This window comes from Periplaneta americana, chromosome 9, assembly GCF_040183065.1.
Source record: "Periplaneta americana isolate PAMFEO1 chromosome 9, P.americana_PAMFEO1_priV1, whole genome shotgun sequence".
Lineage (NCBI taxonomy): Eukaryota > Metazoa > Arthropoda > Insecta > Blattodea > Blattidae > Periplaneta > Periplaneta americana.
The window spans coordinates 112,181,243-112,194,057 of record NC_091125.1 but is presented as its reverse complement, the minus strand read 5'-3'; the positions used below and the strand labels follow the sequence as shown (position 1 = coordinate 112,194,057).

The 12,815-nt window shown below is 35.8% G+C and overlaps 1 protein-coding gene across 2 annotated transcripts in view; it reads left to right on the top strand.

Annotated features, from left to right (window-relative positions):
- Positions 1 to 12,815, top strand: part of Ddc (aromatic-L-amino-acid decarboxylase) — a 75,334-nt gene that overhangs the window by 45,213 nt on the left and 17,306 nt on the right. For both annotated transcript variants that reach the window (XM_069835630.1, XM_069835631.1), the window contains exon 5: positions 5,426 to 5,555. In XM_069835630.1, coding sequence (XP_069691731.1) covers positions 5,426 to 5,555 — 130 coding nt within the window. The remainder of the gene's footprint in view (positions 1 to 5,425; positions 5,556 to 12,815) is intronic.

Here is a 12,815-nt window from a genome sequence, read left to right as displayed (position 1 = left end):
TAAGAAGAAGACTGTTGTAGCCATTAGATGTAAATCGTTGTGTACAAATTTGGTCTAACGGGGTTCAATAAATAAGCTTATGTTTCACGTACATACTTCTTGCGTGAATTAAGTTATGAATCCATCAGTGAAATACTATTAAACGAGTAATTATTCTTTATCTTGAAAACGGGTATAAGGATTTTTATGAAATGGGATGAATCTACCATTTTCGGATAGAGAAAGCGATTCTAGGTCTCCATGTTGGTACAACTCAATTAAAGGGTTAGGTAAATAGATTTATTTCTACAATCTAATAAGCAGTTCTTGTATATTTGTAAATTTTATCTTCAAAACAGACCTAAGGGTTTTGTTGAAATTGGGAGAATCTATTGTTTTCGGGTGCAAACAATTTAGCTAGGTCTCGATTTTATTAATCGATTAATAATAAAGTAAATCTAAGGGATACATTTATATCTGGAACAAAATGCGACTTATGAAGCAGTAATACATGTGAATAAATCTTTAACCCTTCAACCGTTTCCCCCGCGCCGTGATTTTGAATAGTCTATGGAACTCGACCATCAAGAAAGAAAGCAGAGGCAGTTACCCCGGCAACATGGAGAACTTCAACACCGCAGCCGAATAGCTACAGAGTGTAAGGTTCCCTGATGCAACTTAATCTTGAGAATTTCGACTTAGTATCACAATATTTGCAAATAACATAGTAAAATATAAACATTGTTATGCCCTCAGCTTCCGGTCTTCGAGATAGGCCTATTATTATACAAAATGGTAAACGTCCATTCATATATAGGCTAATGGAATTGTCGTACAATAAGAGACGTAAACATAGGCTATGAACAAACAGATAATTACGTAGACATATCTCAGGCTAACAAAAAGTTTTGATATTATTATAGCTCATGCATTTTGTCAAGACACTCACGATGTGCAGTACGGGAACAACGTTTCTGTGAAGGGGGTAGGAGTAGAAGGGAAGGTCGGGCGTGTGTCTACCGAGTTCAAGATAAAAACTAACCCATTCCCCTATAATTCGTAAGTAGACTCATCCGATCTCGTGCGCAACTCTGTAGAAAGAGTGGGGAGAGTCTTGACAAAATGCATGAGCTGTACTTGTTTAATTTACCAATAATATAAAATCCACCTTTGCAGCATTATAATTTTTTCTGTTTACTTATGCACGGTTATTCACGAGGATTTACTGCCACTTACGGAGCTTATTTCTAAAGACATTCTGAGCAAAAGATGCCATGTAAACTTTTGTCCTAATCTCAATATTTTCGGAGTTACACTAATTTGAAGTTGTTAGTAAAATACCATTAGGCCTATTCTTTAGTTTTAAGGGTAAAAGAATATTACAGATAAAGAATGAACTATTAAGGAGTATCATTTCTTTAATTAGCTAGTATTCTGATGCTAAAAATGTATTGTGAATTCCATAGTTGCTTCGTACAGAATTTTAAACTACGAAATTACATTTTTCTTAAGCATTTATCACATGCCACTCTTGTAAATTCCTGAAGACTTATACATTAGGATGCATAATTAAACTGTAAAGAATAGAGTTCCTAAAGTCGTATGATTTATAACAATTGTTGTGCGTAAGAATAATGTAATTTTTAGTTAAAATAGAAAAACAAAATCTGTACAAAGCAATAATAACAACACATTTTTAGCTTCAGAATAGTAGCCAATTAAAGAAATTATACTTCTGGATAGTTTATTTTCTATTTGTAATATTATTTTACCCTTAAAACTAAAGAAAAAAGGTATTTTACTAACAATTTCAAATTAGTGTAACTCTGAAAATACTGAGATTAGAACACATGTTTTATATGACATTTTTTACTCAGAATGTCTTCGGAAGTAAATCTTCGTGAATCGCTCTCTATAATAAAAAAATAAAAGCATAAGGTAAAATGTATATCAAATTAAAGAGAGAACAAAACTTTGGCGCTACATACTGCTACGCAGTAATCTTTCTGCGATTGATGTGCCGCTACTTACCGCTTATGGAAATAACTCAAAATCCGTTATTCAACAGAACACAAAGCCTACATGTAAAAAAATGATTAAATATAAGCAGTTAGCTTCAATAATAATTAATCCAAATTAAGTAAGATTGTGCTGAAATTGTCATTGTTTTTGCATTTGTCTCTGAATCAGTATTACAACCGCCGCAGTTACCTTTGAAAAATTATGATAACATTTTGATTGTTCTTATTCAGTTCTTCCTGAATATGTGGATTTGTTTTGTAAACTTCGTTCTTTAAATTTCTCCAACATTAAAAGCACAGCTGATCGGTTCGGAAGATTTCTTGGACCACACATTATCACTAAAGACTTTGTTCTTTAGCGTTTCGTGAAACGTTTTATGATAAGAAAGGTTTTACATTATATATAGGCCTTTTATATATACAGTACCTACATACGTTCATATCATGTGGTAGAATTCTGTTGAAAAATGGAAAAAATATGCCCTTTCTCAATTAACTCGCTAAAAGAAGAATGCAAAATCATTATTATCTACTTGTGCCTATTAGCAGTTTACAAAAATTGTACCTATTGCCTTTTCTCTGCTAACAGCGCACCATACTTCTAATAACATTTCGTTTTATGGAGGAACACTTGGTGAAGGAGATCAGGTTTTATGGAGCTGCAATTTAAATTACTTCGTGAATTTAAATATCTCAAATTCTAAAGTCATCTTTGAACCTAGCGTACCGGTTTCATAAAACATACTAATCATATACATACATCAACACTACTTGTGCAATTGAGTACTTAATCGCTTCTTAAGAATTAAGCACGAACACATCTGCATATGAAACAGTACAATCACATATATCGTTTGATCACTCCAAGCACACTACTATCGTGGCCTTGGTTGTAACAGCGCTTGCCTTGAAGATTAGGCCTACTCCAGCTAAGAGCAACGATGCTGTGTGGTGATGTAGAAGAAAAGACGCGTGCGGTCAAGTTCGTTCTCCCTGCAGATATATTCAAATATTACGTAATGTATATAAGATTACGTTAATTTTAAAGATATTTTGTAAGCTTAATTGCACCCAGTGACAGTCGCATTCATACTTGTGAACAGGTGGATAGCTAGCTCTGACGAAATCATTAAGTAAGTGCTAAGCGAATCGTTGTGAATATACAAAGAAAGAGTGAAAGGAAACTCAATGGAAGATAGCAGCAAAATGCTCGCCTGTTGCTACATATGAGACACACATTTAAATCAAATAGATTGCATTGCTTACAGAGAGTTTTAACGACTTTCGTCACTTGATATTGCTAAAGCGTTTTTAGCAGTATACAGGGTGATTCAAAAGATTGTACTTAAGTGAAGGAGCATACAGAGGATTACAATAGGAACTCACGGTTTAGGAAACAATCCTCAATGTGAATGTCATGAAATATAGCCTATATGATAGACAGCACACTAATGGAGTAACAGTGATTTGTTAAAAAAATTTAAGCAGGCAAAGATTGCATGAAAGTAAAAAAATAATAATAATAATTTTGTACTACAACAAAAGTTGTGCGAACCGGCGACCACCTCGTTTAGTGCAGGCATTGCATTGTCGAAGGAGCTCCTGATGCACTCTTCAAAATGCCCTAGCACCTCCCGAACTACATCAGATACTACCTAAAAAATGTTTCTAAAAGTGTTTCTGAGTCTTACACTGGTATCACAGTCTAGTATATACAGTCACGAAGATCAATAGGTAGTAAATATGCATCGCTAGACAGTTGCTAACCACTAGGATCGCTACTATTGCCTCATTACGAACAATGCGGAATAGTATCTGCACAGTCTATTGTTCCTAGTACCCTCATAAACTCAAGCTTCGTGACTGTATATACTAGACTGTGCTGGTATCTCGTAAACGAGGCTTTTGATATGCTCCGAGAAAAAATAATCAAGAGATATCAAATCAGGGGAACGGGCAGGCTATTTAATCGGACCTCGTTTTCCGAGTCATCTCCCACGATATGCAAGATTTAAAAGTATCGTATAGCAAGAATAAAGTGTGCTGGTGATTCGTCCTGTTGCACCCATATCTACTAGTAAACGGTAAGTATGCCACAGAGCTGTTACAAAAAGTTGTTGTAAATCTCCCCATTAAAACGTGGTAACAGGAGGTAAGGTACAAAGTTTTATTGCGTCCACAAAGTAGGTCCTGACATTATGAACTTGTACTGACTAAGGACTACTTCGAAGACCACAGGTTCCTATTCGAAAAATGTTACACTATGACCCTATATAAACACCTTCAGTTTGAGCACAACCCATATAATCTTGTTTCAGAGTAATTTATTATTTGAATTAACCAGATTATTAAATATAATGTTTTTTTTATAATTAGATGATAAGTTTTTGTAATTTGTTCGTCCTTGGGATGCGTACAGTTAAAATAATTTGATATGCTGAGCTCATTGTAGTTAAGTGAAATTAGCAATTTACTTCCGCTCTTATCAAGTACGAAAGAAGTATTGTAATGTTTCAAAATGTACTTATTTCTATTTAAAAAAAATACTTTTTTTTATTCCTTACATCGAAGAACTTTTGGCATGCTATTTGGTCGTCATTCCGCCTGTTTGCATAAACTTTTGCACTAATTTTTTTCTGGAATCATCTTAGTTAATGTTAGAGTTATTTTACGTGCCATAATCTAAGATACCGGTACGGGTTTCTCAGCTTTAAATTTATTCCAAATGAAACAAGTTCAGAATGTTATTGCCATTAAAAATTCACCTTTCATTTTCCGGAATTATACCCTTCAAGTACGGCAAGTAGGTCCTATGGTAGAACGAGATAGACGCGTGATATAGGCCTAATATGTAAAGAATTAATGAAAAAGGATGTAGTATTTAATGAGAACTATTTTATTATTCCAAGGCGTCATCTCCTAGTGACTACATTTAAAATCTGATGGTAACAAAACTCGAAAACGTATGTAAGTAGCTATTATATTGATGGATATATGGATGGATTACTAGCGGAGGGTTGAACAAACTTGCGCGCACTTCAGCCATCGAAACGAGCCCATTGCACCACCTACAGGATTTAATTTTGACGCAGAATAGTAATTGTCGATAAATTTTGCCTGGAGCCTTCGAATTCTGGTCAAGGTTTTCTTTTGTATGCCGTAAAGATTTACGACACTGTTTCCCAGTATAACTTCCCTTCTAAAGAACACATTTTAGTAATTTTATCGCCCTTAAAAATCCTTGCAGATATAATTATATCACTAATCGTCATCATTATTCCCCACTGCAAAGCAGGTTCACCTGCACGGGCGAAGCGTTGCGACGTTTCAGACAGTAAAATGATCTATCGCTTTAGCACATAACCGACCCAACTAATAGCAGCTACAATAATTATTGTTACATAGGTGATGCTCATTCTTTCCAGGGTACCGCGAGCGAAGCAACGTTAGTAGCACTTCTTGGAGCCAAAGCTAAAGCAGTTCGTCGAGTGAAACAAGATCACCCTGACTGGAGTGAAGCAACCATTGTGTCCAAACTAGTGGGTTACGCCTCAAGTAAGTATGAACTATAATTCATTGCCTGTTACCGGAAGAAATGTTTTATGTGTTTATACCCAATGTGTAATTAGTAAATCTGTATTTCCTTCAATGACATTAATTATTTATTTCAACATGTTTTAAGCAAAGTAACATGATTATAGCATTTGTTAAGGATGCCCCAATGACACACATTTTGTCACTTTTAAATTAGATCTTATTTATTTATTATTATAATTATTACAATCAGGAAACTACAAAAACACATAGGTATTAAATATAATAGAAACAGAAATACAATAAAAATTATTACAGCCCTATATAGGGCTCGGAAGTTGATGAAATATCAAATTTTTTTCTGAGACATCACAGACAATGCAGAATTCAATACAAACGCGTTTCACTTCAAGACGAACCAATATAGCCTACTTTTATTTTGCATTATTTTGCATTTTTCGGTCTTTATTTTCTATTGGTCATTTTTTAGGAAACGTTCCACATTTTGTTGCATTTTTGCCCTTTTCTCCTTATGAACGGATTTTTTTACGGTGTAGTCGTAGTCTATATTCGCAATTCGACTGCGTCTTACAGGAATTTTCTTGACGGTTGCATCAGCCTTGCCTCCTGATCACATGTGTTACGTGCTTTCCCCATTCAACGCAACAAAAATACTGCAGCCGCAGTGTCCGCAGTCAGCATATTGTATCTCACAAGTGAAGACGTAAAAATGCCGAAAGGAAAACAAAGCACACAAAGTTTTTTGTGACAGTTAGTGACTGACTTTGATGATAATATATTTTCCATAGGTGAAAGTATACTTTTTTTGTTAATATTTTACCGTTATAATGAGGTATTTTTTTATTTTAATGTTATATTTTCAGAAATTTAAGGTCATTTTATAAGCCATTTTTATGTGATTTTTAGGTCATCAACTTCCCAGACCTAATTATATACATCAAACAAAAATAAACATGTCAAATATTTAAACAAAACAAATATAAATTAAAGAATTTACCCCCGTATGAGCAAACGCTCGTGGTCGGGAGTAAACTGACCTGTAGATAAGCAGAAAGAAGAAGGCAAAATAAACAAATTAATATAAGCAATAAAATAGCACAGATTACAAAAACAAGAGCATATATGATAAAAATCAATCACAGTTGAAAAAGTTTATAACCAATATTCACAAGTAGGCTATATAAGACTAATAAAGATTTAAAATATTTAAATGCGCAAAGTAGATTTGGAATTGTAGCTTCCTATATTATACTAGGCATATTCATAAAATGTTGATTCTGTGATTATTACAAGAACAATAAGTGTAAAAAAATAGCATTTGTTTAATCGTAGGGATAAAGATATCAGAAGTGTGGTTTTGCGCTATAGAGATGGTTCTGGGTTCAGTTCGGTTAGTTGCGAGATTTGTCTCGTTAGCATACTTCCAAAACGACCTCGGGGTGCACTGAGTGCTTGCCGGGAATAAAAGATGTTCGTAGCGTCGTGCTAACTACACAACTTCCCATCATTTCATTCTAGTGCCGAGATCATGAAAGCATAGAGATCTACCTCCATGCCCTACGTGCTAAAAAGGACACAATCTTATTTACCATCTTTTATTGAAATACTGAACTTTTAAGTTATTTAACACAAATGTTTTAATTGCTGTAATGGAAAATTCTGAATGCAGCAAACTTAATTTTAATGTACAACAGATGAAAGACGTTGGAAGTATTTGATTTCCAGGGATATTCAAGTCTCTTGTCGATGAAATAACCATAAAGTATTTAACATCTACAGAGCCCTCCGTATATGACGGCATTGGACGTATACAAACGTTGCCCCCACGGTGTGTCTGTAATTCGAGCCGAAATTCAAGGACGTCACATGAATGCAGTTCACCTCAGTCTGTTGTGAGCTACTGAAGGGATTATTCATTCGTACTTAGTGTAGTGCAAACTATTGTGTTTTTTGTCTAGACTAATTATTGTTTGAGAATTGTACATGGCACATTGTAAGGAGATCAATTTTTTTACGATGATATTATGTTTTTCTGTGATGCAGAGATTTGTTGTTGATACGACCATAATTTTAGCTAGATATAAATGCGCTCTGACATCCGCAAGTCAATTCATTTTTGTTTCGTGAACGTTCCCTGGTCTGGAGCCATCGTTAAAGGTTTTTAATTTTATTCATCATACATTGCACAATTCATATTGAACGAGGTCGAAATCACGGTGAATCCGATTGGTTGTTTACATAGTTACACGTAAAGAGAGCTAATAGACAGTAGTCGATTCGATTTTAATCCGCTGAATTTGCTACAGCTAGAATCGATTTTTTTAAAACTGACCGTCATCGAGCCAGATTAACGACTCGGTGAGGTGCGACATTCGAATGTTGAAACCTATCCAACGAGCCACTCACCAAAGTGCCCAGCATATGAACTCTATTGTCACCTGACCCGATCCCTTTCACACGGACGCAGTAGCGAACTGGTTGCCATGGTCACACTCCATCTCGAGAGGTAATTGTCAGCTCGAAAGCCCTACCCTAGCGCCGCTCTGTCGCTAGCGGTAACTTCATTAATTAGCCGGCAATTGACTGCATGCTGTTCTGTAGGGAACCTTGTATCGCACGAATTGAATTCAGCGCTCAACATTGTGCTATGTCTCTACGTCAACTAGCCCTTTTCACTCGCGAGCAAATTGAGATATGGTTATCATTCAAGTGTTCGCTGCAGGGTTTAAGCTGTCCTCTCAAGTACTAATACGAAGTCGAGGCTGTCTAATTCTGTTCAGTGTCTGGATATTGTTTTGTCAGTAGATAACCGTATTATCAACTTTAATAATGATGAAACATTTTTACACAAGAGTTTCCCGAACTTACAAAGTTTCCACGGCTTCAGCACCACCACCACCACAATAATAATAATAATAATAATAATAATAATAATAATAATAATAATAATAATAATAATGGGGTAGTAATAATAATAATAATAATAATAATAATAATAACAAACAGGGCTTTTAACTTTGTAATTATTTTTCCAACGCACAAGGAACTGGCCTGATGCATCAACTCCCAACCTGTAGAACTAGAAGTTTGATTTCAGGGTCTCCTTCCCCTACAGGGGCTGCTTTCACTACAGTTGACGAACCTTCTCTGCCCGTCCTCTCAACTCAGGGTAGGAGCTCATTACGGGGTATTTTACTGACAATTGGGACAGTCCAGGCTGGAATTTTTTAAAGAGATATTCTTCTCCCCTCCTTTTTTCAGTCGGGCTTGGGCCCGGCTTTGGCGGAGTATTGAAATAAGTGAAAGAATAAATAAAGACAGAGCTGCAATTCATTCATATTTTTCTGCCTAAGGGCAGGTATTTCACTGCAAATCCAGCATTTTCCGATCTTCCCTATTTTCTGCTTTTCTCTTAGTCTCCACAAACGATCCATATATCTTAATATCGTTTGTTTTCTGATACATCAAACAAGACAGTAGCATGCTTCTCCATGTTAATAATAATAATAATAATAATAATAATAATAATAATAATAGTCTAATAATAATAATAACAATAATAATAATCTACAATTGAATGGTTGACCAGAACAAGATTTTAACCATTATTTTAAGGTATGTTGAATTAAGCATGGAAGAAGTTTGCTTGAGAAGTCCTCTATATGTTGGCATCAGTGTTTTATCACTTAAGAGATTTTATTACTCTTCACTTTACCCTAGTGTGTACATTCCAATAAATATTGATAATAAAATAAGTGCTTACTAAATCACTAATCTTTATTTATCAAAAAACAAACATTTGCTGTGTTCAACGTTGTTCCGACTCTAACATTTGGTGTCACTCCCGTAATTTGGAGTAAGCACGACTAAAAAAAACATAGAACACAGTCATGCAGTAAATTGGAATTGAACTGTTTAATTGTTACAAATACTGCAACTGGAATAATAATAATAATAATAATAATAACAATAATAATAATAATAATAATAATAATAATAATAATAATAATAATAATAATAATAATTGCCTACTTCTCTACCAACTTCTCCTTCAAGAAATTGTTTCTTTTGCACGTTCCATCCTCATTGAAATAACTCTCTAATATTGAGAATTCGCAAATCGTAATATTTTCTATGTTGTCAACATAACGTATGCTACAGGAAGGCAATTTAGAAAGAACGTGAAATATAGGACGCATACTGATAGGCCTACACATAGCTAATTCTACATACACTTTCTCGCCAGGAATAGACACTTGGTCCACTAGATTGCTATTTAGTTTGCCAGTTACAACTGAACAAAGGCCACTTCGTGTTCTATTTTTATATCTGAGTTTGGTAAGAACCTTCGCTCTTGGTTCATAACTACAATCTTCGCATTACTTTTATTGTGATGTCGAGGCACTGGTCAAGTGAAGGGAACACCTTCAAGTTTTTGGTGTCAAGTTTACACCAGTTACATGTATCTACAAAGGTAACTTGGCATTAACTGTGCATTAGCTCGACCCCATTGCAATTTAATATTAATTAATACTTCATCTTGGCATCGACGTAACTGAGGGTTTATGGAGCTGGTCTCATAATCCGACACTGCGCTCGGACGAGTGTTCGAATCCCAGCTGATTACCTGATTATTTTCCGAGGTTTTCCCCAACTTTAAAATGAATGTGATTTAATCCATTGCGAATTCTCGGTCTCATTTCGCCAAAATACAATCCCGCTATCACCAATTCCATTGACGCTAGATAAACTCGCGTAGATCGCTGCCGATTATGAAGAAGAGTTACTAAAATTTTACTTTGTTCAATGAGCGTTGTTTGGAATGTTTGAAAATGAACCCTAAAATTGAAACTTGCCTGACTGTTTATTGAAAATCTCAATTTGCTGTGAGAGATAGGTCACTTTGTCTCAGAGCGGCGTCTCTCCATTAGAGGGAACTAGTAGCTGTTTCCTTACTAAGTGGCTGTCCTTCGTGTCATTAAGGTAGCAATAGAGAACGACTGCCAAAGCTTCGGATCAATTAAATCAAGCTGTACACAGCAGAAGTCTAGACTTCGAACGACGTTAATGGTTCGTGAAGGGAATGACCACATAGTTTGCTAGAGCAGGGATTCCCAACCAGAGTATATCACAGAAATCCACTAAATGTATTGCAACCATTTTGCATTTCTTTATTTACAGTCCTTTTTTTTTTTCAAGAAAAATGTAGCCTAGGCTATACTTTTATTGACTACATCACTCCGCAATAATATATTATATGTAAACAATTATTCCATGTATTGTGAGTCATTATCACCACGGCATGGTGCGTCCTCAGGTTGCGGATAGAGGAGACGACCTACAGATATGGAGATTAGCTGCGAATATATTGAATAAGCAGTCGTGGACAGCCGATAAGGGGTGGTCCTGCAGCTTGGGGGATGGGCGAAGGGCTAACAACCCATCACCGTAAAAAACAGCTTGTTACGAATCCCTACAATGAGCTGGAGATGCCGAGACGTAGATGAGAGGATAATATAAAAATGGATTTGAGGGAGATGGGATATGATGATAGAGAATGGATTAATCTTGCACAGGATAGGGACCAATGGCGGGCTTATGTGAGGGCGGCAATGAACCTTCGGGTTCCTTAAAAGCCATTTTTAAGTAAGTAAACAACTATTTTCAATGTTCATGAATGGGAGGGAAGTCGGCAAAATATACTAATCGTGTTTCATCCAAGTCAAAATTCAACTCTGTTACCAGACATTTTCACTTACTATTGTAGCAGTGGGGAAAATTAATTATGTCTTAGGTACAAAGGTCAGTTACAAAGACGGCCCAGAGTAGAGTTCTTCTGGGCATATATTGTTACAATAGGGGCCATAGCCATGCATCAGTCAGTTTTCTCGAAAAGTAGGCTTACACACTTAAGTAGCTACATTTGTTGAACTATGATTTATTATTGTGTATGTATTTTTTTTTTATTTTAGTAGGTTATTTTACGACACTTTATTAACATCTGAGGTTATTTAGCGTCTGAATGAGATGAAGGTGATAATGCTGGTGAAATGAGTCCGGGGTCCAGCACCGAAAGTTATCCAGCATTTTCTCATATTGAGTTGAGGAAAAACCCCGGAAGAAAACCTCAACCAGATTAACTTGCCCCGACCGGGAATCGAACCCGGGTCACTTCGTTTCGCGGCCAGACGCGCTAACCGTTATTACCCCACAGGTGTGGACTTATGTATGTATGTATTTTTAATAGGTTATTTTACGACGCTTTATCAACAGCTTAGGTTATTTAGCGTCTGAATGAGATGAAGATGATAATGCCGGTGAAATGAGTCCGGGGTCCAGCACCGAAAGTTACCCAGCATTTGCTCATATTGGGTTGAGGGAAAACCCCGGAAAAAACCTCAATCAGGTAACTTGCCCCGACCGGGAATCGAACCCGGGCCACCTAGTTTCGCGGCCAGACGCGCTAACCGTTGTATGTATGTATGTATGTATGTATGTATGTATGTATGCATGTATGTATGTATGTATATGTATGTATGTATGCTTGCATGTATGTAGGATCTACAGGTCGTTCGGTTGAACTTGAGCTGCGACTTGCTCGAATGAGGGGAAACTGATGACTAGAGAACGGATTTCTGGTTCCGTACCTATTTTGTTTCCTACGTTCTAGACGTATGTTATTCAGGTATCTCTACGTTTCACGTACACAGGATTCCCTATTAAATTTCTGTACGACCTAAAACGCCTAAATGAACCATAAACTCCTATAAATGCCTAAAAACTGTGTCTGTGTCTGAAAAGTCATTTTTTTATTATCTTGCGCATATTTGAAATAAAAATATCGGCACCAAAAATGCAAATATTCCCAAAAAGTATAAAAATGATACTTAAAAAATATATAAAAGATCTTCGGCTACAGACAAACATTGCTCTGGTAAGTTCATTCTTGTATATTGGTCTTAGAAGAGGGAAAATAATATTTTACTTAATTTCCTGGATCCGAAGTTCGTTTGAAAAAGTCCATTCTAACATAAAATGGATAGTAGGTTATTTATATTAGGCGAAAGCTTACAAATTAGTTTTCGCGTCAATACACTACCATTATACGAGATGAAACAGACCAATCAGCAATGAGTCTCCTTCACTGATAGAATTTGAGTTCTCAATTCGGTAGCAGTCATTGTCAGCACCAGTTCTGTGTAGTACATAATTTACACCTAAAATATAACATTTACTAAAATAAAATTGTTTAATTGTTAA